This window comes from Mchenga conophoros, linkage group LG1 (genome assembly GCF_057382185.1).
Source record: "Mchenga conophoros isolate Kocher_MC1m ecotype Shallow Benthic linkage group LG1, M_conophoros_male_GT1.1, whole genome shotgun sequence".
NCBI classification, from domain to species: Eukaryota; Metazoa; Chordata; class Actinopteri; order Cichliformes; family Cichlidae; genus Mchenga; species Mchenga conophoros.
Genome location: NC_140526.1, coordinates 19952981 through 19979085, shown reverse-complemented (window position 1 = coordinate 19979085; position 26105 = coordinate 19952981). Strand labels below are relative to the sequence as shown.

General features: G+C 39.2%; 3 protein-coding genes across 8 annotated transcripts in view; 1 reads left to right on the top strand and 2 right to left on the bottom strand.

Moving 5' to 3' along the window:
- The window catches only part of usp10 (ubiquitin specific peptidase 10), a 21192-nt gene extending 6372 nt beyond the window's left edge, over nucleotides 1-14820 (bottom strand). The window contains exons 1-11 of one of the 2 annotated variants that reach the window (XM_085269622.1): nucleotides 14551-14820; nucleotides 8811-8879; nucleotides 8393-8438; nucleotides 7917-7976; nucleotides 5200-6432; nucleotides 3128-3219; nucleotides 2470-2579; nucleotides 2329-2387; nucleotides 2136-2239; nucleotides 1608-1707; nucleotides 597-777 (exon numbers count right to left, since the gene is read on the bottom strand). In XM_085269622.1, coding sequence (XP_085125748.1) covers nucleotides 597-777; nucleotides 1608-1707; nucleotides 2136-2239; nucleotides 2329-2387; nucleotides 2470-2579; nucleotides 3128-3219; nucleotides 5200-6432; nucleotides 7917-7976; nucleotides 8393-8438; nucleotides 8811-8879; nucleotides 14551-14571 — 2075 coding nt within the window. In that variant the 5' untranslated portion in view covers nucleotides 14572-14820. The remainder of the gene's footprint in view (nucleotides 1-596; nucleotides 778-1607; nucleotides 1708-2135; nucleotides 2240-2328; nucleotides 2388-2469; nucleotides 2580-3127; nucleotides 3220-5199; nucleotides 6433-7916; nucleotides 7977-8392; nucleotides 8439-8810; nucleotides 8880-14550) is intronic. The other variant, XM_085269626.1, reaches the window with a different exon arrangement.
- On the top strand, nucleotides 14021-19185 carry marveld3 (MARVEL domain containing 3). Of its 4 annotated transcripts, none has more exons than XM_085269639.1 (4): nucleotides 14021-14085; nucleotides 16849-17040; nucleotides 17185-17282; nucleotides 17595-19185. In XM_085269639.1, exons 2-4 carry the CDS (start codon nucleotides 16853-16855, stop codon nucleotides 18203-18205), a joined length of 897 nt encoding a protein of 298 aa, XP_085125765.1. In that variant the 5' UTR covers nucleotides 14021-14085; nucleotides 16849-16852; the 3' UTR covers nucleotides 18206-19185. The 4 variants fall into 4 exon arrangements, with proteins under 4 accessions (XP_085125765.1, XP_085125773.1, XP_085125780.1 ...); XM_085269647.1 differs by lacking the exon at nucleotides 14021-14085 and adding an exon at nucleotides 14856-14864; XM_085269654.1 differs by lacking the exon at nucleotides 14021-14085 and adding an exon at nucleotides 16309-16449 and having other exon boundaries at nucleotides 16853-17040.
- The window catches only part of phlpp2 (PH domain and leucine rich repeat protein phosphatase 2), a 39779-nt gene continuing 32851 nt past the window's right edge, over nucleotides 19178-26105 (bottom strand). For both annotated transcript variants that reach the window (XM_085269604.1, XM_085269612.1), the window contains exon 19: nucleotides 19178-26105. In XM_085269604.1, the coding sequence (XP_085125730.1) occupies nucleotides 24816-26105 (1290 nt within the window). In that variant the 3' untranslated portion in view covers nucleotides 19178-24815.

Genomic DNA, 26105 nt, shown 5'->3' with positions numbered 1-26105 from the left:
GCTGTAATTCCCCAAGTCAAACCAATTTCTCTGAACAGCGGTTTAAAAGGAGTAGATGGGTTATAGCCAAGCTCTGTGGGCATACCCACCACTCTGTAAACACATGCCTATATTCAGTTTCTCTCACAACCATTTCGGAGAAAAAAATCCTTAAGGACATTTAAAACACTGTGCAACCAGCGTACACCATCACCGTGCCAGACCAGAACCTCGCAGAACATATTATTTAGTCAGGCAACAGCCGCAGATTCTTAACTTTGCAATTTGTCTGAAAGTTAAGACCTTTGTTTGTGGATGGTTGCCCCACGTCATGCTGTCGAGACTTTTGACCGCACTGACCCACATGGGCTGCCATTCTGAAGTGCTGTGGTGCGTGCTGGAGAAGAGCTGGAAAAAACTGGGGGTGGATGACTAATTTGTGATGTCACCATGAAACGAGGTCAAAATCTTTAACCCAGTAACCAGCTGAGGACTCGCAGATGGAGCCGATACAAATTTTTGATTGGTGTATAACAGGAAGCAAGACAATGCAACATTATTAAGTTTAATCAGAACTTCTTCCTATACAGAGGGTTTCACAGCAATCTGGCATGTACCTGATGTGTCCACCAAAGATATCAGTTATGGGTGTGCGGACAAAGTCAGCTTGGCGAGTGATTGAAGTCTTGTTTCGGGGACCCACTTGCTCCCACTCATCCTCACTACCTTCCTCCTCCTTATCAGCACCATCCTCCTCCACACCTGGCTCGGACTCTGGCCCATTAGGTGTGAGAGCTTCTGTTAAAAAAAACATAAATAAATGTAAACCACTCTGAAGAACAGCTATTTGATCTTTAAAGTGCATGAAAGCAAAATCTCTTCTAAAACTGAGCCGTCTTAACTGAGATAAGTACAAATATCTTCCATTCTGAACTACAGGGCTATAAGTTTTGGATTGATTGGCTCTCATTTGAGTAGATTCTCATTTGCTGGACAATTGCCAGTGCTCCTTTCAAAATAAAAATAAATAAAAGTGCTATATCAACAGTCATTAATTCATTCTGTGATGGGAAGAGCTCCACAATACCTGTGAAAAACACCCCCGCATATGGGTGGCTGCCAGCAAACTAACAACACATTAAATAAGCCTTTGCTTTGGCTGCGTTTTGTAAAAACGGCCAAAAGGGTTTACTGTAAACTCTGGAACAATTTCCATGTCAAAGCTTAGCTAGCAGTCCTTTGGCCTTTGGTTGTAAAGTTATCAGAATTGTTATAATGTTTGGTCTAATGATGAAGGCATGAGAATATGTCCACAGCTTCACTCAGGCACTTCAGGCTCTCAGTAGCAGCAGCTCTGCCCAGACCAAGCTGGATGTGAAGTTTCCCTCTGAGCCATTTTTCCATTTTGGCAAGAGTCAATTAAAATGATTTCAGCTTATAATAAAAAAAAAATAGAAAAAGGAAAAGAGGGAAATGATTTAATATGCTGCAATACTAGCTTTTTGTTTCTATTTAGAATTAATTTAGGCCAACACTAGGGAAGTTACTCTAAAGATAACATAAGCAAAAAAGGGCAAAGCATGCTTAGACTTAACCTGGCATATGCTATTCATAGACAAGTTACTTACTCTCTTCCTGAGGCGAGATTAGTTTCTTCAATGCTAGCATCTCCTCATGCAATCCATTGAGCGTGAACCCAAGATACTCCTCCGCGTCCTCTTGTCGACCCTGAGATTAAAGCATAAGGACATCAGCCACATTAACTCTTCAAAGAATGCCTAAAGTCAAATAAAAATCTTGCAGACATTAAAAAAAAAAAAAAAAAAAGCAAACTCATTCACTGAGGTAAACAGAAAGAAAGCATGCACACAGTAAGAGGCAGGATGAAAGGAAGCCTCATTAAATATCGAAGATAACCATCTCCTACAGTGCATCAGAGTTCTTTTCTTAATTAAAACCGATTCAGACTTGAATCAGCAGGTTGAATGTTAAATAGGAAATAAGTTATGTCCTGCTAAAATGTTTCTTAAATACAACAAAACCTCCCGTGGGCACTGTCTGTCCCACAAGAAGTACATTTAAACTGTTATTTAAAAACAAAAACACCCTTACATGCTGATTTGCAGTGTTTATATAAAGCTGACACCGTGGTTTACCTTCTCAGAAAGACTTGATTTGATGAGAGTGAGGAGTTTGTAAATGTAAGTTGGTTCAAAAGGTGCACCAGGTCGGATGTCTTTTGTGACCTTATCTCCAACAGCTGTAAACACAGTTAGGAATCTTAAATCATCAGTGACGCCAACAGGAAATGACGCAAATATCTTTGGGCATGCTGTGTTAATATCTTACCCTGCTGTTTGGCTTTAGATGGCACGGGCATATTGTTGAACTCGTTCACCAGTCTTACACTGAGAGACACAAACAACTGCGATGTCTGTATGGCTGATGCTTTTTAATAAAAAGATATAAACTTGTAGAAATGCTACTTACAAGTTGTCTATCATGGGTGTGGAGGTGCATGGTCTCTGCGTTTCATTGTGCAGAGGAATGGACTTCATCAGGTGATACATGGGAGGGCAGGCAATCAGGGCCTGTAGAGTCTGTGTGTTCAGAGTCAAGATGAAAAATGATGTGTAGGAAAGGTATTATGACAAGCTACTTAAAGATATCTGCATTTGATGCAAATGTGTGATTAAGTTTTAAACTGAGGAAATCCCCGGTGGTCTTTAAAAGTCTTAAAATTGAGACGTCTTTTGCATTCAATTAGTTAAAATACACGTGGGAAAAGTCTCAAATTTTCCACCAGTTTGAGAGAAAAAAAATCCCAACACTAAACAAAGAAACAGACACCAAAATCACAGCATTGTTGTCAGCAATATCTTATCACATTTACACGCGACTGATGTTAAGATATCAAATGAACCAGATATACCTCAAAATAACTAAGTTGTTAGCAATCTAAATGCCATCAAACGAGCAGGCCCTATAAAGGTTTTGAAACAACGTTACAACCAAGTAATATTTTTACAGTGGCACACGTGCCCTGAGACTTGGGCCATTTGGCTTAATAACAATGTAACATCAAGAAACTAACAACCAAGTAGTTAAAATCAAAAGAACAATAAAATATGAAGCATGAAAAGGATACAGCGTTGATATAGCACCAGTTTCCCTTGTTGATCAGTCCTCTCGGCTGCAAAGACACTGGTTTATGTATCAACTTCACATTCTCAATAAGTTCTGGGGATTCAAAGAAAACACAATATTCTTAAACAGGTAGCTTCGCACAGCTGTGACAATGAAAAAAGTATGTGTCATAGCGATACATCAAAACAATTGTTTCTTCGTCTATTCCTGCCTCAAATGGCAACAGCATAAGAGACTGAATGAATAAGACCAAGGTCTTGCTGTACCACGCCTAGGAAGGAAGACTGTCATTCAAAAAGACAGCTTCCATGGTAACGTGGGAATAGTTTCATAGTTTCACACAAATAAGAACAAAAAACATCAATTTGGCTGAGACTAAAGGAACAGAGGCAAATGCACATTTAGACAGAACAAATAAATCATAAGTACAATCATTGTTACTTCTTTACAAATTGGTATTGTCTCCATTTTCATAACAAGTCAAACCACTGAGCTCACTTTTAAGTTACAATTAAAACTAAATGTCAGTTAATCGCATCTCATTTATCATGTCAGTCACAGACAGCAACCCTTTAACAGCTTTTTCCTATGGGTATTATATTTTTCCAATATATACATATTTACAGTGTAGAAATGGACACTGTTTCATGTCTGATTATGGTCTACTTTTCTGATTTTACCAACCTCTAACTACTTTTGAACAGTGATATGCACACAAGTGTGAAGTATCCAAGAAACTTGCATATAAAGAAAAGGCAGAAAAAAAAGATAGTTTGCTGCAGTGCTAAAGAATATATATACATTGATAGATTATTTTTTCTTTTTGGTCCATTTCAATCAATCACTTTTATATATACAAACAGCTAGTCTGTGGCTCCAAACTGGTGTATTTCAAGCTAGTCTGGTTGTTTAAGTTCAAGACTAAACACCATCAAATAAACACATTTAAATTAACGTGCTTAGAAACCAACATGCCCGCTACTCAACAGCGAGTATACATTTCCATCTTACAGTAAATGCATTAATAATTATAGCCTACCTTCTTTGCTATGATGTGCCATACTTGCATTGTGTGTACTTCTGCACACTTCTAGAATAACTACTCCCTAAAAAAAATGGCAAAGATTGATCGCTGTCACGCTACGCGAAATGAGAAAGTTTTATCTGAAGGGAGACATAATATCTGAAGGGTACCTTAGAAGAGAGACAGTGTGTTGAATATGTGAACTTTCACAGGATTGTGTTTAAATTCTACCTCAAACCAGTGTCAGAGAGGACAAACTAATTAAGCCTGGTAAGTTCCCGTAACCTTCTGTGACAACAACCACAAAATGTAGTGTAATTAGGTTCATCTCCCCAGAAAACAATCAGCACACCACTGTTAAGAGCAAAACACTGAATACGATTTGAGGACAAGAAACAACACAATATTTTGCATTTTTCATTCTGTCTACCAGCTTGTAAAATCAGACTGTTCCGATCAATAACACATTTCAAGATGCTGTTTCACTGTGTGAAATCTGAGGCTGTGACTCATCTTGAATCATTATCTCATTTCCTTAAGTAAAAAAACAAAGTATTCATGAGGTGTCACATCTCAGCTCCTTGCAGTTGATCATTTATACCCATACTGCAGCTCTGATAGGAATAACTGGAATGATTTAAACAATAAATAAAATCGGATAGCCATCCTGCATGTAGCACCACCATCTAGTGGTCATTTCTTGAAAATGAATGCAACAGTCCCTTAACTTCTCTTTAAAGTAAGCTGTCAGTGAGAAATCTGTGCATCTCAAACTTACCATACCATCAGTATAATGAGCTGCAAAAATGTATCTCTTTTTTAAAATATACCCTACTCTTTCCAGTGATCCCAATTTTAAAAGCTTATTCTGTTAGATATGCAAGTATGAACAGTACAATCACCTCAACACTGCCACCAAGTGGGATGGATTGAATTTCGCAGAATATACTTTTTGCAAAAAAAAAAAAGTTATAAACTTACACCAAATTAAAAAGTAGTAATGGTGGAATGTTTTTAGAAGGTAAATTATCAGCTTCTTTATAAAATACCTGCAAGTTTAGGGGCCATAGGATCCTCAGATACATGGACAGGGCCTTCTTTTACTTCCCCAACTTTCTCAGGCTGCTCTGGCACAGCGACAGAGGGAGATACTGCTTCCACAACATTCTTTACCTCCACAAATGCCTGAGGGCCACCAGGTAGAGGCTTGGAATTGTGAAAGAGGCTAGCCCAGGATTTCGGAAGATTAGCAGTAGGTGCAGCTGGAGTGGCAGGTGAATGTGCCTGCTCTGTCACTACTGACTGGGCAGCTGACTCTGGGATGACCTGCTGAACCTGGTCCCCACTCTCAATGTCCTCTTTGTGTCCATCTACACTGACAGGAGTGGTAGACTCTGCTAGCCCATTTGCCACCCCATTGTCTGCCATCTCTCCTCCCTCTAGTTCAGTAGTCGTAATGGAAGTGATGACAGAGATGACAGCAGCTGAAGTAGGAAGAGGTGATTTGGAGAGGGGGCTATGTGGAGTATCTGAAAGTTCAGGGCTCTGTGGAGCCAAATGATCTGGCTGCTGATCTGCAGTCCTTGGTCCCTCTGTCATCCCTCTGCTTTGAGAGGAGGATGAACAGGGGGAAGTGGCATTGTTGCCATCTGATAAAGAGGCAGCTCCACTTGCTAAGTCCAAAGAAGAGTCATCAGGGCTATCACTAGTCCTCTGATTGGCAGTGGATGTGGGGGCACACTTGGCTGCTGCCACAGCAGCTGTTGGTGTTGCTGTGGAGGCGGGTCCCGGGGTGGAAAGTTCAGCCCCTGACAATGCCTTACTGTCCACATCCTCAGTACTGTGGTGTGGGCCACTGAGTGCATGTCCGTTCACCAGTGCTGTCACAGGTGTCCCATCCGCTGTACTGGTGCTGCTGCTGTTGCTGCCAGTTGACGGTTCCAGGTAATTGTAGTACCCAGGCGGTCGTTTTTTCTTTTTCTTTCGCTCTCTCTGTCCCAGGCTGCCAGGGAGTCCGTCCATGTCCGGGCACGGCTGGTGATTGTCCAGGGCTGAGGCCTCCGAGTCAGGTCCGTCCAGTGAGTTGAAGTGTGCCCCGTCAGGGACATCAGCTGCTGGAGAAGCCGTCTGTTGAGCTTTCTGGGCCGGCTGGCAGCCCAGGATGAACTCAGGAGCCTGTGGGTTTAGGGTACTCGACACCTTGTATAAAGGATCGTTGCCCCCAACAGCCTTGGAATCCATCACCTCGTCAACACCAAACTCAATGTGCTGATAGTCTTCTCCTGCAGATAATATTTCAGTCAATTAGAAATACAGAGCACTGTTTAGATTAATTCCTACATATTAAAACCAGGCTGTGGTATCTGACTTTGCTGCAGAACGTCACATAAAATCCTTTTTCCTGAACAAGCAAACTGTTACTCAAGGGGTCGTGGGAGCTCTGACAGGATCAAAGATACCAACAAAAAGAAATTCTTCTAGACCTATTTTTGACAACTACTGCTGTCCAATCCAAACCAAATTCCTTCTGGTCTCACATAAATTCCAGAAGTGGGGTGATTCAACACTTAAAATTGGGTCTGGGAAGGACAATATAGTCTTATGGATAAAACTTCTTTCACTTACTTATGATTCTGATTTGAAGGGGAAAAAAAACCCCAATAAACTAAAAATAAATAAATAAAAAACATTTTTGGCACAATCCTGTGTGGTCAGTGGCCAGATGTTATCAATATTCTGTTGAAACTATTCAAGTTAAACTGCTACAAAAAAAACATTCAATGTCAAGTTGACAATCAATAGTTTTAACTAATGGTTTATTATAAGCCAAGTTTATTTTGCTGACAATTTGAGATACCATTTTTCTCAATCATTCTTGAAGATTTAATTAAAATGTTTTTGTTTGTTTGTTTTTTATTTAGGCAATGACATGCGATTTAACAAGTGTCTAAAATCACATTAAAAAAAGATTACAAAGGGATACAATACGGTTGATAACCAAAGGTAGTCAATAGAAAGGAAGTCTGGCTTAACTGACTGCAGACACGCATCAATAATCCTTACTTCCTGAATATTTTTAACAGCATTTTTAAGTGTTGGAAACTTCAGCAATACAGAACAATGTAAAACAAATACATCAGTTTTTATAAGTTAATTTTTGGACAAAATGTGTCACACAGCAGTTTGAACTGTAAGTTATTATGCAGCGAGAGGTGCAAAGTGCAAAGGTGAAACATTAGCAAGTGCAAATATGAAAGAAAAAAATCATCCAAGTCATCATGACACAGCTGATTGGCCAACCAAATGTAATCTCTGATCCCCTGCAGAAGGTAAGAGGGCACTGAAACACAAGGTACTCCCTCTACTGAGATGAGAGGAATCTGTTAGTGTTAGTGTTACTGAAATTGCACTTCATTACTGTAAAATGCATTCAGCAGTGAAACCTCAACTTAAGAATAAACATGTACACACATGTTAGCAACCGCATAAAATCATCTCTATGCCCTTAGTAAATAAGCCGTGATTGGTAAGTCATTAAAATGCAATTCAATTTTATTGTAACGGAGACCTACAGTAGTGAAAATGTATTATATGCAAGAAAAGATAAGATACTTCGCAGTACCTTAAGCATGCAAAGCTATATAGGTTTTACCAACAGGCAAGAGAAAGAATACAGGCAAAAAGTTTAGAAAGCCACCAGTTTTTGAAACCTGGATTTTCAGTTTTACAGCAAACGTACAAGAGGGTATCAGACTCCTCAACTCACCGCAAACCTGCAGTCCCATAGACTCCATAATAAAAGGTACAGCAGGAGTGCAGTAAGATCCTAAATAATCAATACAAATCAAGGTAAGGCAATTGTCATGTGCATATAGGTACTATTTGAAAGAAAGGTGGCTGCTCTAACATTTTTGATTTTGGTGGGCAAAAAAAAGAAAAAGAAAAAAAAAGGTGGTGGGGAGGGTCAAGATTTAGTGGAATTTATAAACCGTTTCAAACAATATTGCACAAATGTATAAAAAAAATACAAATAAATGACAGGAAAAGCATCTTCCTGCAAGGCCAGCCAGATCAGCTATACCTGGGCTTCAGCCATACATTTAGTCCTGCTCTGAAAAACAACTTGATGCCAACTAAGAGCAGGAGAACAGTCAGCCCATGTCTACTTTAGAGTATTTTGATGTATTTTGAATAATTAAAAAAATAAAATATAGGAAATTAGCTTATGTAAGAAGTACATACCAGAAGACTGAGTGACACACTGGACTTTGTCATTGAACGGAGGAAGCTGCAAAGAGAGAGAAAATATAAGTTGTGATAAAGACCCAGCAGGTAACCACAAAAGTAATACTTAAAATAGACATGACTGATATCTTAAGACCATTGTCAAGTGTAGAATTACCATTTACCAGATATATGCATTTTGGCTCAATGGTCAATTTCAGTAATCCTGAAGCCCTGATTTTGGACTATTAGGGCTGATAAGCAAATTTATTTGAATTATATTTCTCCAGGAACCTTGCTGTTTCCATTGAGAGGATATCCTGACGAGGCCAACACGACTACTCAAAAAATAAATTTAATTCTTTCTCTTTAATTTAATAATGACTTATTAATGGAATAATGACCGCTACTGCTTTTTCTGGACCAATCTGCTTACCTCAACATAACATCGTGGAGTCACAAAAAACTGATTGATCTCATCAGGGCTGAATTCCCCAAAGATGTACTGTGGGAACAAAATTAATACAACCATTAACTGAAAAGGAAAGACAATGGAATAAAATACACTATAAAATAAAATAAAAAGTTAAAAACAATCAAGAACTTTCAGATTATTCATTAGTATAAAATATAAAATCATGGGGAACATTTTTAAGCAGTGTTCACTGTAGACAGGTCATTCAACCTCATAACTGGAATGCAATCATAAGGTGCCGTCATTTCAGAATCTAGGTATTGGGACACATACAGCAGTCCTTCATCACTCATTCAATTTACAATGCTAACCTGTGCAAACTGATGAGTCATGCAGTGTTATACATAAACCATGAGCACAAACAGCTCTGAATCTAGACCTGTTTTATCTAGGTGAAGTAGGTTTGTCAGTTTGTTAAAGGTTAACACAAAGCATTCAAAAGAATGCTTTGTGTTAACCGTTAGGCATTATAAAAAGCATTGTTGTACTTAAACCAAGCCAAAGCAGGCCTCTGATGTAACTTCACGGACTGCTTTTAACACATGTGTAGCTTTGAGGTGACACAAGATTACTGGGATTTGAATTAAACATATTTTACCAACTTTTCCACCTATACCACCCACTCCCCTTATATAATGGTATCTTCACTTTACTTATTAGTGTAGCTGAGTTAGTTGCTTCTGCTTTGACACACACAGACATGGTGAAACAGAGAGCAGAGGAAAGAATCCATCACTGACGGCATATGAACTGATGAGAATTTAGCCATTCCGATTCCGTTATCAATATCACTTATCAATCGATTCATTTATCAATTGTCATTCCATTTTCACCGGCTCCATTTTGAAAGTCACTACCATCGCTATTTTGCATCTATAACACACAAACTGAAATCAGCCGATTGTAGTGCGAGTGCAAGAATGGATAAGCACTATTGATAGGCAAGCAGACTAACAATTTCAAGGAAATTGACTGCTGGGAACCAGTTTTCTACAAAAACTGGTTCTTGATTCCCATCCCTACCTCTCAGACTGACCGACAGACCTTGTTATAATCAACAACTTGTGTCACCCGTGTTTACCAAATTAACACTTGTAGTGAGGTAGGTTCCATCAGTTCAAGACGCTACATGCCATTAAACATTCATCAGTCAAGCGCACACACACAGGACACGAGGAGGTGGCACTAACATAAAATCTATGATCATCTTCGAATTGTTTTTGAAGTTGATATTTCAGGTATCAAAAAATGTATATATGCATTGCAAAATTAAAACTGTTAGAAGTTTATTATTTTGAAATTTTAATAAAGCAACCAGCTAGACTTAAATGAGTAGTCAGCTGCTCAGCCAGCAGACCAGCACTTATGGAAAGCTGCATATATGAACTTGAAATTAAGACTTCAAAGTTAACTCGTTTTATTAGATTAGCCAAAAACAATCAAACTACAATATTACTCATTGCACACACTACAACCAGCTTCAAATGAAGCCAGGTCTATGGTAGTAGGGGTTCATATTATGTGTAGTGGATGCAGGCAAAATGAATTAGAACGCTTAAAAATCTTCACGCAGCGCTTCGTCATGCACCCTCTGATGACGTTTAGGCAGACTGTATAAAAACCGACATTATTTGTCATGTTTTTACTACACTGCTATTTTCTGATGTTGCTTACAGTGTTATTAATTAATTTTCCACAGAATCACCACGACATCAACTATAATTGTGCGTTATACCTTGAGAGGAAAAAAAAAAAAAAACCCAAAAAAACACTGAGCCACTGAAGGGCCCACATGCACAACTTAAAAAAGGTAAAATGGACTCACTAGCCATGCTGTTAATCTTTTCGGTGCAATAAACAGTGGAACGTGAAAGGGTAGTCACAGAGAAAAGAAACTGCAGCTCAAGCATATATAACTTTTTGCAAACGAGGCCCCACGCGAGGGCCCACATTGCTGAAATGGCACTACAAGCGACAAACAGCCAGCAATGATCCAGCGGCCTCAGGATGGCTAATACAATCACAACAGAAAGAATGTCCCTTTGCTCCTTTCTGCAGGCATGCCACACGTACCACACTAAGCTTCCCTTGCTGATCGTTTGGACTGCGGATTACAACAAATTAGCCATCTGTATGATTTTAGCACAATTTAATGACGACATCACACAAACAAGAAAGAGCCAAGAATAAGAAGTAAGAAGAATAAGTAGTCATAAGTAAGAATAAGACTAGAAAGATAAGGTGATTTATAGACTTTAGTGAGTTTCACTATTGGTGACTGACTATTAGCGATAGTGTGGTTCACAAATTTAAAATTATGTCAGTGCTGTGAAATATACAGATATGTACTACGACAATTCTAAAACTGATGTCGCGCAAACAATCTTGTTTTATTCTAAGCACAGGCTTGTTTACCTAAACTGATCTGCGGAGTTATTAATGGGCAACTTGGCTGAACATAAAAATGCTGCAGTGCCAGTACAAATAAGGTCAGACTAGTTTTTCAATGAGTTTGCCAAGCATGCCTGTGCCTGCCTGGTAGTGTGATGTAGTAAAAGGGTGGCAACAATTACAAACCATTAAAATTATTAAAAATTGGGACAAATAACGGCGTTACAATCATTTCCATTTCGTCTGCTCTCAGCCAAAAGCAACTGCTCATAAATGTGCGAACACTTTCAATTTTGCTGTATCAGAAAATTGATTCAGCAGACTAAGCCATAACACAGGCACATATTCCCTTTTAATTAATATGAGGACTTATTTGAACATTCTGATTCCCATTGGAAGATGAAACAATGATACTAGAAGAACAATTTAATCCTGTGGGCCCCCGATATTAATCATCCCAAGGACAAGTTCCAGATTAATGGCAGCTAAACTCACTGAGTGATAAATGTTTTTAAGGTGCAGATTTATTTTTACATTCATTTTTAGGATGCTTAAAGTTTGATGCTGCTACATTTTTAATGTGTCACATTGAGAAGAGTTTCTAATCTTTAGTCTCAATTGAACTAATAACAGTGGACTAAATAATTTGCTGATAAATGGCCCTCTGCTATCACTATGTCACATAATCATGTAGATCGGCCAATAGTTGTTGATAAAAGTAAAGTTACTCTGATAACTAATCTTCACAGCTTGCATTTTCTTTTTGTTTTTCTTTAAATTGGATTAATTTACAATTTCCTGTTTCCCAATCATGGATTTCTTTGTGTTTCTTTGTGTTTTCAGTTTTCACATCTATAATGGGACACATGCCAATTTCAAAACAGGGATCAAACTACTAGAATCCCTCAGTAACAAAGCTGATGTGGTTTATACTTAAACTTCTTTACAGCTTTTTTTAATCTCTAACAGTCAATGAGTAAGATCTAAAGGGAAGGCCATTGGTTACACAGCCTTGCTGATACAAGGAGAGGAGATAAATACAGCTCCCGTGTTCAGAAATGAAAAATAGCCATCACTGTGTAAAGATCTTTATGGTGTTATAACATGTCGTACTTACACAAGCAATAAATGCTACCGTGCCTATACCCCTGAACTACAGCTTAAGGTTAATGATGGTATTTCAGCAGAGATGTAAGGCTTTTTGTGGTCAAGACAACTTTAGAAAACCTTGACTCAGATGTCTACATTGACAGTGGTAAAATACACTTTTTTGACAGACTATCATAACAGGACTATCGGAATAAAAGGTTTAAATATTCATGTAATTTAAATGTCTCTTTTTTAAATCTTAGAGGTTATTAAACTAAACCAAAAACCAATACAATCCCAAATAAAATTACCACCCCAAAAAATAAAATATAATCACTGAAATACTTTAACTAGTTTTCAAACTAGGGTTCAACTTTGCCAATAAGCTACAATAAAGGAGCAATAATGGTATGTTAATTTGAAGTGTCACATTTGGTAGATTATGCATTAACAAGATGACTTACCACAAGCAGAACACTATCTGCCTTTATCTCCCAGTGCAGAAGAATTGATAAGCATTTCCAGAATTACCTGTTTGCTAAACTTCTACTCAGAAGACCGATGTCCCTTCTGGTGCTCATATGTCTTTTACTGCCTCAGCTGTTTATCGACCAATTTTAGCCCCAGTGTTAGTATTTTTACTCAGCAATAAATCAACAGCAAACCTTTCAGTCGCCTGCCTTCTGTGACTACTTTACAGAGGGATGGCTATTAAAATGAGGGGTTTTGTAACAGAGTAAAAGTGGTGACAAACAGAGGAAAGCAGACCCAATGAAATAGTTGATGATGCTCCAGATCTGCTGGGTTACCGTTGCTGTGGAGCACAGTCTGGAAAACACTAATTTAGAGTGTTTGTGAAAGCTTCCATGCATTACTATTCACTCTATGCTATTCATACTAACAAAAACCAAAAAAATACTATGCAACTCTGTATCAGTCAGTTCAGTTATGAGAATTTATTTCACCAAATATTGACATGTAAATTAAAAAAAAAAAGGGGGGGGGGGGATGTTCAGCCGGCTTTCCCCTGAAACTTTCACTTTAATAAAGAGTGAACCAATAGAAACGCTCAATTTGGAAGCCAGGAAGAAAGTTGAAAGCATGCAGAATTACTTTAGTACAGCAGATTTCCCTTACTACAGTGGTTAGCCAGGTTCCGTTTCCTGAAAAAAAGTTAGAACTGAACACTTCACTTGACTCCATTTCTGATTAATTTTTACTATATGAGCTTTTTCTTCTCTAAACTTTAATTGAGTCTCTTACTAGTAGACTAGAGACCTGGCATGTTTCTTCATGTAAAACTAGACCTCAAAATGGGCCTTCCAACATGACAGCTAGCTTTTCCAGAAATAACACCAAACTTGTTAGGTTACCTCCAATCCAAGCTCAGTCACGTGGACGGTGGCTCTGTAAGCAGCGTGCACGCTCAACCCTGATCCTCATTGTTTCCATATCAAGTAACTCTTCGCTATCAACGAAGGCCCACACTGTCGAATGTGTATTTAGCTAACTAGCTAGCGGACAGACCGCAAAGTCTAAGCACACCACCTGTGCAAAACAGTTAGCATACTAGAAGCTAAACGAGCAGCACGAAAACGTTACACCGCTCCAGAAACACTTATAAACGCCAAGTGATCGCATGCAAAATATTCCACTAGACCGTTATTATGCTTTCTGACTACCCCGAGAAAACCAATAACTTACTGGTAGTTATAAAAATAAGATATGGCAGCAGGCCTGTGGCAGCACTGAGCAGGTGGGCCATGCATACACGCAGCAGTTTTCGGTCACTTTTCTCTAAGAAATATTACATGACATTTGTGGAATATAACTTCGAAGTATCACGAACATTTGTTTGAGCAAGTTTTCGTGTCGTTTAATTAAAAGCGGTTGTCATCGCCCCAAGAACTGCGACGGAAAGTACTGCTGGTTCATTTGAATGGAAGGACCTGGGGCCTGTTAGCTCACGTTACCATGCTGGTGGTATTCCAATGAGGCTTAGGGGGGGCATTAGCAAGCACTTTTTAGTACTTCAGCAGTTCAATGACACGACAGGCCAAATGTTTAAAATAACAACACACAACTGACCAAAATTTAATTATTGTGTGGCGTTAGCTTTGGTCAAAATGGTGCAGAATCAAAGAGCGATCTGAAGTCCAAAAATAAGAGACTGCACGAGTTGTTTTGGAGGCTAATGATAGCCAGCTAGCCAGCTAGCTACCTGGTTGCTGTAAGAAGCCATGCTCCCGGTGAGGTTTTCTGTCCTCCGCTGACCAGATGAAGAATCCCCCGGAAAGGTGTTGTAGGTTTCTACTGACAGCTACAAAAGGTGGTCTATTTCGACGTCATTGTCATTTGCCCAACGGTGTCCTGCCAGTCGAACGTTTTGATCTATGTAATGCATCAGCACTTCATGCTGTTCGCCTTGCCGTCACCGCCATTTCTGTCTAGCATCTTCCTTGCTTGCTAGCCAGAGCAGCGCGCGGTCGGTTGTAACGGCAGCGTGAGCTCAGGGAGTAACGCCAAATACTTCCGGTGAGTGCTGATTCTAAGATTTCATAATAAAAAGGCTTCATTAATACTTTTAGTACTAATACTACTACTTACAATGATAACAATATTAATATTAACAATACTCGAAAATTTAATAGAAATAAATTACGGGGTGCAGATGATTGCCTTTATATTTACAAAGTTTCAGCATTTAGACAGTAAATGAACCGAAAGAACAAAACCCAGTGTGGATAGTAACCAAAATTAAACTCAACTGAAAAATAAATAAACACTAAATAAAATATAATAGAATATAAAATTGCACTCCAAGATCCTGCAAAGGTTTCAAGGTATTGTGAAAAAAATCACATTCAGTGTAGCTTCAGTTTGTAAGTGATATTATGATTGCTGATGGTTTACGCTCACTGATAGGTTATCTTGCTTGTGTTCATCACAGCTATATCATATCATATCATATCATATCATATCAGATCTTAATGACCGCATAGTACCATATTATCCCAACATCACACCACCCTCTAAGACTACAGGATTATTTGTGGTTTCTAGAGGTTCTAGAGAGTCTCTGCAGTTTTAATATTAGACTCAAAACATTTGTTTCAACAAAGCTTATAGATGATAAGGAAAAGGCCTGGATAAGATGACTCTGATCCATCACTTATTCATGCTGCAATATGCTCAGACTGCTGTAAAACTTCAAGTAATACACTGTGGTGTACTGAGGACTTCTTCTCCAATCACGTCTTCCCTCCTCTAGTCTGTGTTTTTTCTTGTCTCTCTATGCTCTCTTTTCTTTTATCTTTCTTCCTTTATCTTTTCAATCCCCCACTACTGGTCATGGTGGATGGTTGAACCTCACTGAGCCTGGTTCTGCTGGAGGTTTCTTTCAGTTAAAAAGGAGTTTTTCTTTCCTACCATCGCAAAGTGCTTGTTCATATTAGGTTGTTCAATTGTTGGGGTTTATTTCTAGAATACTGTAAGGTCTTTACGTTACAGTACAAACTGCTTTGAAACAACTATCATATTGAATTGGTGCTAAATAAATAAACCTAAATTCCATTTAACAGCACTAAATATTCAGCTTTTAATTACATGAAAATTCTCCAATTGTCTCGTGGTCATGTCTTAAAGAAATGCACGGAAGAATATGTTACCTATAATTACAGATTGCAGAGCAAGTTAAGAACTCGAGGCATTTATTCTGAAATCTGTGAATGCCTCGGCGGAAATGCTAAAAATAATGTTATGAACTTACAAGTATGAGCGCATGCGCGGTGTGTGTTCTCACTTCAGGTTGGACGTGAATCGCAATTTTTTTTTCTTTTTCTTTTTGAAAGTTAAATAAAAATAAACGTTTTATTTTAAGCACATTTTTGTTGTTTTTTATGAACCTTGGTGATTTAAGCTGCATAAATACAGTCAAAACAGTGAAATAAACAGCAGCAACTACATGCAATCAACCCCATGTGCCTTTTAAATGAGTAATGCCTTCGACAGTGCAGGACAATACCCAAACTAGTGGGCGTGGCACAATACAGGTGAGGGAAGAAGGTAATCTCAAACAGGAAGCCGTGACAGGTGAATTATCTTCTGGCAGTATCTGAAGGTATGAAACACAGGCATTATATATTTGTATCATTCACAAACGCGCAACTAATTAAGCTAACGTGAATTTGCAACAGGGACGAACTTTACAACAGGGAGGACGTTGCGAATGAGCAACTTGGAAGAACGCTCTGTTTTCTCATGTTGAGATAAGATATCATGAAACGGATAAAAATCATAATTCACAGACGTTTACAGTGCCTCAAGTTATCACCAGCTTTTGATAAGCTGCTTCATTAATGAAGAAACTTCTACCTCATCGAGACATTTTTTTAAGTTATCCCCCATGCTGCTTTATTGCTTGCAGTGCGTCGTGGATAAAAGCCAACTACCCACTTTGTTTATGACAGGCTGTAAAATAAACAAGATACAGGTCTATAATTGTATTATGTTGGCACAGGAAGATGCCAGAGAGGGGAAGACGCGATCAGAGTGGTGACGGCAAAAGCGGGGATAAGCGCTACACGCACAATCGAGACTACTCTGGGTATGACGCCGAGGAGAGGGGCACTGCAGGTGACAGGAGGGCCGGAGAAAACAGACAGAGGGATATGACAACTGCCTCTCACAGACATGAAGGAACCTCAAGACGGTAAATGTAGTTCTAAACATGGTCTGCATTCACTAAACCTTCATAAAGCCCGAAGATCATATTTAACTCTGCAATGTTTTGACCTAAAATTACATAAACCTGTAGCAAAATAAATTATTTGAAAACATTTTACTTTCCTTACAGGCCCAGAGAGACTTCAGGGGATCTCTCTGAGATGGAGTATTACGAACCACAACCGAAGCCAGCGCTTTACAATTTCAGATACATATTAACCAGCAGAGGCAAGTATATTTGGTTTTAATTTCTTCTGTGAAACATTACATGCAAGCTACAATTTTTTTGAAATATCCCTAAAATGCATTCAGGGATGTAAATTATATGATAACGAGAGGATAGTGCAAAAATTTGAAAATATAGCACAATAGTAAATTATTTTTAAATGCTGCATTGGAACAGTTAGTATTTATTTATTTATTCTGTTGTTTAATGTAATGTGAAAATAAGTTTCTTTAAACAATTATTTTAAGGCAAAAGTCAAAATCCCCAATTTGAAAATATCTTTTTCTTAAAAAGCCATAAATCTTTGTCTCCAGGTATCTGCCAGCTTGCAGAGGTGTTTGTGAACCTGCTTATCATAATCTGTGCCGGGGTGCCTTACAGCAACAATGGGGGTTACCGTGACCTGGCCAGCCTCGGTGGATTATTCACTTATTACTACGGTGGTGCCAGTGCCTTCACTGGAGCCGATGCAAAGAGAGTGCAGGAGCTAGACCGGCTCTTCCATGAGCTTAAGCGGCCTCCGTACATCTTCACCATGGCGGCTGGTGGAATTTTAATGATCTACGCTTTTGCCATGCTGGGCCTGGGGATTTTCAGAGTCCCTTTCCGGTGTCCTCCTGTGCTGCTGGTTGAGGCTGTGCTGAGTTTCCTGATCGGTCTGGGGTACATCCCAGGAATTGCCATCTATTTTATCAAGCTGAAGGAAACCTATGACAACCCCATCTGTAAGGAGAGGGAGCAGATGTACAAGAGCAAAGGGCACCAAGGGTTTGATTGCAAGTATAATGGTGCAGACATTGCAGAGGGACTGTTTGGGGTCTTGGGGGTGGTTGTTTTCATCTTTGGTGCAGTGTTAGCTATCAGAGCTTTCAGGTCAGTGCGGGAGCTGAAAAAGCAAAGAACAAACCAGGATGATAATTTTTAAGCTGCCTTTCCTTTTTTTATTCACAAGTGAACAAAAGTAGGAGTGAGAAAAAAAAATCACTTTGACAGGACTTTTTTTTCTTGTCACTCTCATTAGGTGTTACTTGTATATAAGCTGTTTTATACATTTTTATGCCTTGATAGTGTTTTATACACACCTAATCTTTTTTATTCTTTATGCCTGTTTACCACATCTTTCATATTTTCTATGATGTTGTAGTTATAATAAACTACCAAAATAGTATAATATTACATGGTCATCTGTCATTGCATTTATCTGTGAAAGAGATGGCTGAAACAGGCTGAACTGACTTCCTGAAAACAAATGTCTTTGACATTTTAAAAGGAAATGGAGTTGAGTGTCACATGGTTTCTTGTTATAGTTTTAAAGCTTTTCTGATGGCTTTGGGGTTTTTTTTTTCCCTTTTCTTTTAACTTAATGTGTTGATTTAAAACACACACACACACACACATAAGTCTGAGAAAGACACACACTCTGTTCTTCTTATAGCACTCACAAGAGATATACTTATTTTTAATTAAAATTTATTCTCAGAATTTGTCAACCACTTTACCTGAGCTTAGGATAACTCATAACTCTGAGCTTCACCAACAGATGGGATCTACTGTGATTAGGAATTTACAAAGTTAAAACATTACATATAATTCCACAGCAGCGGTCACTGTTTCTTCTCATTTATTTTCTTGATCTGAGTATTGAACAGGACAACACATCAGCGATAACCGCATAACCTGCCCTTTTGGGCATGGATTAAGGGGTGAGATTACATATAAAAAATGCAAGGATGCTAATAATTCTAAGAATGTAAGAAATTTTAAAGTGATTTTGTTTTTTATTGGGTTGAAATAAACACCCTGAACTGGATACGTGGAAGACGATGGATGGATGGGTTGATATAACCGTTAATAATGATAAGTAAAGTTGACACTGGACAAAAACAAAAAAATTCACAGTAAAAAGTTTTATTGCTACTTGGCTTAAAGTTAAAAACAAAACAAAAACCAGCCTGTCTGCTGAAAACTAATGATAGCAGCATTTAAAATAAAATAACCACCTTCCACTCTCAGTGTTCAAGAATATACAATTCTTTCTGACAAACCACAAAAGTGCCCATTGTTAGTTCTTTTCCTAAATAATTAATCTTCTTAATGATTCTTAAAAAAAACTAAATTTGTAGCAGTAATCTGCATGCTCGAATAAAAACCTAAAAATATCGGATATGCTCCCTTTTGTACAAATAAATCACATTTTGTATGTATTCTATGTTTTTTTCCCTGTAGCCTTATATTTAGAGCATGCTTTCAACAATAAATACAGTTATAGTACCATCAATAGTACCATAATGGGTGACAGATTTCTTTATAAGCCCAATGACTTTAAATTCTGTAGCAAAAAAGGGAAATATTAATTTGCATGAAAAAAAAAGTACAAAAATAAACATCACTTTCTTGGCATTCAGGAAAAGAAATATTCAAGCATTTCTTGAAAACAATATGCATAAAGGAATAGTGAGATTAAACAATGGCTACTTTGGTCACATTTTAAACAAATGGAGCATCTCTGATCGGTTTCATTCACCATATTCACACAGAATTACAGTCGATCCATTGTTTCACACAGACATGCATACACTTACAGCACGTGTGCGCTAAAGCTTTTATCTACACACAAACACAGACATTTTGCAACACAGATGCACAGGGAGCTTGTTATGATGTGCAAAGAGAAATTATACCGAATAGTTAACAAAAGAAGAAGGTTAAAATAAAAACACTGAAATTGCAGCCTAACAAATGCACTTACCCTCTACTTTGTGTACAAATGCATTTAACTGCATGAGTATTGAGCTCGCGAGCCCCTTCCACTAAAGAATTAAAGGGAATATTTTTAAGCCAATGCAATGTACCCCTCCATCTTCCCTCTGTGCATACAATCTGCTTATGTACATGCACACTGATTACCGATGGATCATTATCCAAATGTACTTCTATTTTGTGAGTATATTATACCGGACAGAGGGTGAATACATGGTATCAACCAAAAGACAGACTGAACGCATGAATGTACAACAACGGTACAAATGTTATAAAGCAAAAGGAGCCAGTTAGTTTAAAGAGCACTAAATATAGCAATGCAGTACAGTCCCAGCCTGACATGGCAGCTGGGGGCAAACTCATAAAACCACACTGCCAAAGTGCCAAAGGGACATAAAAAAAAGCAACACAATGCAAATTACAAACACAACCTCCACAAACATTATACACACACACCAGCCAATATTCATTATCAGACATATTGAAACATGAGTCGTATAGTTAAAGGTGATGGGAAATTGACGCTCTGATATACAGGTATATATGTACACTTTGCATATTTTACAAGGGATTTTACCACTGTGGGATATGAAACCTTATAGAAAGTTCAGTTTCTCCTCTCCAGACTTCATTAACATTTCAGATATGTATCAGTAACATTCACAATCATAGGCTAGCTTAGCTCTCCACGTGGCATTTACACCTGCAGTGCCCGTCAGTGTTCCACTGCCAGTAATCCAGATGTGTGGCACTATGTGTGGGCTCCAATTGTGGAGGTCTAGGCACAGACAGAACCACAGAGTCCAATGTGTTTGGCATGTCAGACCCAGCAAGGACTGATCAATAAAGTGACAGGAATAAAATGATTATCTTTATCACAAAACTGGATTTGCTATTTGTAATTTTAGATATTTTTAAAAAAAAAGCATTTGGGAGTTAAAATTAGTTCTTGAATTCTGAAAAAGCAGAATACGGACAGTACCGATGCATCTAAATATGATCTCAGACTCCTACATGTGGATAATAACTGTATGTCCTGATTTTCATTAACTTATATTTACACAGAGTAAAAGCAATGCAGGAAGATAGTGTTAGTTTATGTAGTTTTGTGGTGTTAATTTAAAATATTTAAATATAAGTTAAGATAGTAACAAAACTCTAAGTGGTGACAAACAAAAATACTTTGAATGAAAAAAATATCTTTGTGATGTTAATAAGACTTAAAAATATTGTAAATTAACTTTATTGTCAGTGTCGTCATAGACAAAAGATGATGCACTTGGCTGAGGGAAGCCACAATAACCTCAGAACACTATGCTAAAAAAAAATTATATAATAAAATTAAATATACATAACTCTGGATATTACTATTATATTCTATGTACAAGGTGCTTTTGACAGTGTATATTCTTTTCAGGAGATAAAACAAGGAGGAATTCATACCCACACAGCATTTAAGGCATCATCACTGACTTCTCACTCGTTCACATGGAGCCAAAGACCTCATTCACAGACAGAACATCAACGGAAAGAAACAAAAAGCTCCTCGCTTCAAAATACTGAGTAGTGTTACATTAAGGCTAAAAGAGAACACTGAAAGGTCTGAATGTACAACGGCTGTGTAGTTCCTTCCAACATGTAGTGGCAACCAGAAAAAATAAAAATCTATTGTAGTAATCACTGACAAGAGCAATTACCCAACTTTGGCCTTCTCTTAGCCACAGCAGCTCTGCAGAGTTGCTTCCTCTTTTGGCACAATGCGGGGAGGTTCAGGACTGGACAATGTGAGGTTTCCAAGGCTGCAGAACATATAACTGACAGTTTAAACAATAATGTATTTTTTCTGTCATATATATGACAATAGAGTTGACTATATATTTAAAAAACATGAATGATGTGCACTGCTGAAGCATTGAGTTAGACCCCCTTTTGCATTCAGAACTGCCTTAATTCTTCATAGCATAGACTCAACAAGGTGCTTGAAACATTCCTCAGAGATCTTGCTCCACGTTAGCATGATAGCATCATACAGTAGCTGCAGATTTGTCAAGCGCACATGATGTGAACCTCCTGTTCACCACATCCCAAAGCTGCTCCATTAGATTGAGATCTGGTGACTGTGGAGGCCATTTGAGTAAAGTAACTCATTGACATGTTCAAGAAACCAGTTTGAAGGAATTGACGTTATCTTTCTGAAAGCAGCCATCAGAAGATTGGTACAATGTACTCATAAAGGGTTGGACATGGTCAGCAACAAGACTCAGGTAGACTGTGGTGTTTAAACAAATCTCCATGGGTATTAACTATGAAGAAATAATACCTCCCACACCCTTACACCACCAGCAGTAGACTTAACTGTTTATGCGAGGTAGGATGAACCCATCCTTTCATGCCATTTACATCAAATTCTGACACTCCCACTTGAATGTTGCCACAGAAATCAAGACTCATCAAACAAGGCAACGTTTTCCCTTCTTTTGTTGTGCATGTTTGGGGAGCTAACACAACTTGTTCTTAGCTCACAGTAATGTCACCCAAGGTGGATCTTCTTAAAGGTTCAATGTGTCATGCAGTCAGAGGTGCTCTTCTTCATATGTTGGTTGTAATCTGTGGTTATTTGGGGTACTGCTGTTTACCTATAAGCTCAAAGAAGTCTGCCCATTCTCACCTAACCTCTGACATCAACAAGGAATTTTTCCACAGAGAACTGCCACTCACTGGATATTTTCTCTTTTTCAGACCATTCTCTATAAACTTTAAAGGTGGCTGTCTGGGAAAATCTCAAATCAGCAGTTTCTGGAATATTCGTACCATCCCGTCTGGCACCAACAGCAGCACTGCATTTAAAGTCACTGAAATGACCTTTCTTCCCCGATTCTGATGCTCGCTTTAAACTTAAGCAGGTCGTCTTGATGAGGTCTACACATCTAAATGCTTTGAGTTGCTGCCATGTGATTGGCTAGTTAGATATTTTTGTTAATGAACAGCTGAATAGGTGTACCTAACAAAGTGTCCAGTGGTTGTACTTATTCTTAATGGAAGGGACTGAAATAGTGCGTTCTTATTTGGGCACCTTTTACTGCTGCGACACTCATAATATTTGTACATTAACTGTGTGTAGCCGCAACTAAAGTAGCCATATGATTACAAAGGCGTGTGGACATAAATGTGCCCAAGTAAAAAGCTACATCAAGCTCTTCCTTTTGTGATATGTCATCAATACACAGGCAGCAAATCTCAATGTTTTTATGTTTTTAGTAAAACATACAGGTGCTGTAACTTGTTCCTTCACCAAGTCAATTTATTCTACCGAGAAAGCTAATTAAATGATATGCCAATGCTTTTAATGTAGTTTTTCAGATAACACAGTGATAAGGCAGTCCTTCCTGCATTTTGTTTTTGTCAGTTGCACACATATCTATGGTGTATAATAGATGACTGAAAAAAATGCAAGAGAATAGGGTTTCAGTTCTCTTAAGGGTCTAAACACCACACGCCAAACCTCACCTGGATGTATGTGTAGTGCATTATAGAGGTAAGATTTAAAACATTTTGCAAAGTAAAAACATCAATAATGAAATCTGCCTCAAGGGACAGGATGGACTGATGGTGTCAAATTTTAAAAAGCAGAAGCAGAAGCAGCCTCCAAAATTCAGATATACTAAAATGTAAGTACCAGAGGGGATATTTTCACACATGCAGTACAAATCCTGATTTTATATCTCTTGGCCTTACAATATGTAATACTTCAGTTTTGTGTCTTAGCTCATTTGTCCAGTCCACTATCCAGTGACCATAAAACTGACTAAATTCAAATGAATCTTTTATCTTCCTATGAATGTTTTAAGGAGCTCATTCTATAATGCATTGTCACAGAATATACTGCAGTAACAGTTGTTAACCTCTACTAATTGCCTCTTGCTTTAGAACTAAATGACTTTGATATTGCATTGCTCTACATAGAAAAAATATTCAGTCTTAATGTCAGCAGTGTAAGCACATCACATCGGCCACCCGCTAGATGTGAGTTTGTACTTTACTATGTAGGAGTGATAGACAATTCTTTATATATGGTGTGGAAATGCTAACGATAAAAAACAGACACAATGAAAATGCAGTTGTGTTGTTTTCAGATCTGTGTGTATTATAAGCATTTAGACTCTCTGATTTCCTTCGTAAGCCACAGGTGGAGGAGGAGGAGGAGAGCCGAAGCTGTGCCAGTCCCGGTCTCTTAGAGACACTATCCATCCTGCAAATTCAACTATCAAACTCACGTCTCTGAAACACAGCCAGGATGTAGGGAGCTCTAGGCTGTGTCTTCTGTAGTAGGCACTTTTTCATGTTTCCGTCATAGTACTTCCCTCCAGGATCTGAGAGACAACGGAGCTCCTGGAGAAAAGATCTGACATGATCTCTTGCACACCCTCCAGATTGCTTTGCTTTCCAAGTAAAGGGAAATGCTGCTGACGAGTTCAAACACTCGAGGTATCCAATTTCAGGTCAGGCTTGTTCTTTGTCTAATACAGCCAGCTTTCTGTTTCACAATGTTCTGTTACAAACTGAAATCTTTTTTTTTTTGCCTTTGTTCTCTCAGATACTCAGACCGTACACTTTTTTTGACCTCACGTTAAAAGGCATTATTTAGTGACCATTAAGATGCCACAGGTTTGTCTCGTTCTCACAAAGTATCTGAATGGCAACTTTCACTGGACTTTCCCTCGTGTATGAGAAAACTCTTCTGTCCCAGAATGGCACAATCACAGAAATCCTCCCCCTTAGAGGGCGGTATCATAAACCTCCTGTTGTAGGATAGGAGTCGGGCCTGGACCTGGAACCAGGCTGGGTGGAAATGCTGGGGGGTGTGGATGATCCCACACCGGATCTTTTAAGGAGGAGGGTGTGGTTGGTGCAGAGGGGCCTGAGACTAGAGGGCTCTGGCCTCGTAGCTGCTCCCTGACTTCCTGCTCCAGACTAGGAGGCACAATCAGCTGGTCCTCTGGGTCCTGCTGTGCTGGAGCTGTGAAATAGCCAGACTTTTTCTTGGGAGCCTCTAGGGCAACCTCAATTAGGTTGTGACTGTCTTCAGGGGCTACCACAGAACCATTGGACAACTTCTTCCCAAACAGGCTGGATGTGGAGGGAGATTTCTTAAGGTCAGCAATCTCTCTCCCACATACAGCAAGCAAGCAGCCGTTTGTAGCAGAAACCACCACGCTGTTCTGTCTGCGCATTTTACCACCGGGATGGTCAAAGCCTCGTTTTTCAAAGTCCAAGTCTTTGGAGCTCTCATGGGGCCCCGACCGCAGCTGAAAAGCACAACAGTGAATGTCTACTTCCACTTCTAATTTGCTGCCATTGGAGATGACACCCTCGAGTGGAGCTTCATCATCACTGTCCAAGCCATTGTCCGACTGGTTACTTGAGAATGTGGTGCTGGACGGCTGCTGCTGGAATAGACCTGGGTGGGGTCCGGTCCCACCTGAGCCTGGCACCATGATGCCGCACAGTGTGGTAGCGGGGTGTAGGCTACAGCGTCTCTCTGGGCGGGTCACAGTGCCAGAGGACGGGTGTTCATCTGAAGCGGTGGACCCCGCTTCGCTGCCGATCTCTGAAGCTGATGTCTCACTGCTGAACTCAGTGACAATGCCACTGCTGGAGGAGAGGTTGGTGGCTGGGTCGCTAGGGCCCGGGATCACAGGCGCAGGAACAGGAGCAGGAGCAGGGCCCCGTGGCTCGGTGGTGGTGACCGGCGGCTCACATGTGCAGCTGTCCTCACCAATGTGCAGGGACACCACGACAGCGCCGATGTTGTCCTTGCAACCGTAACTTTGGGCAAGTGAACACAACTTCTTAGCAGCAGCACGGGGATCCCGGACAGCCTGCACGGTGCAAACAGCCTCCTGGTAGGAAACTCGCTCAAACAGGGCTCGATTCCCCAGGATCAAGAACTCATCCTGGGAACAAAGCGGCTCAGTGTGCACCCAGGGCTTTGGAAGCACCCAGGGAGACAGATAAGAGCAGCCCAACAGGCGAGAGCAGCATGTCACTCCACTCACTTTGTTATC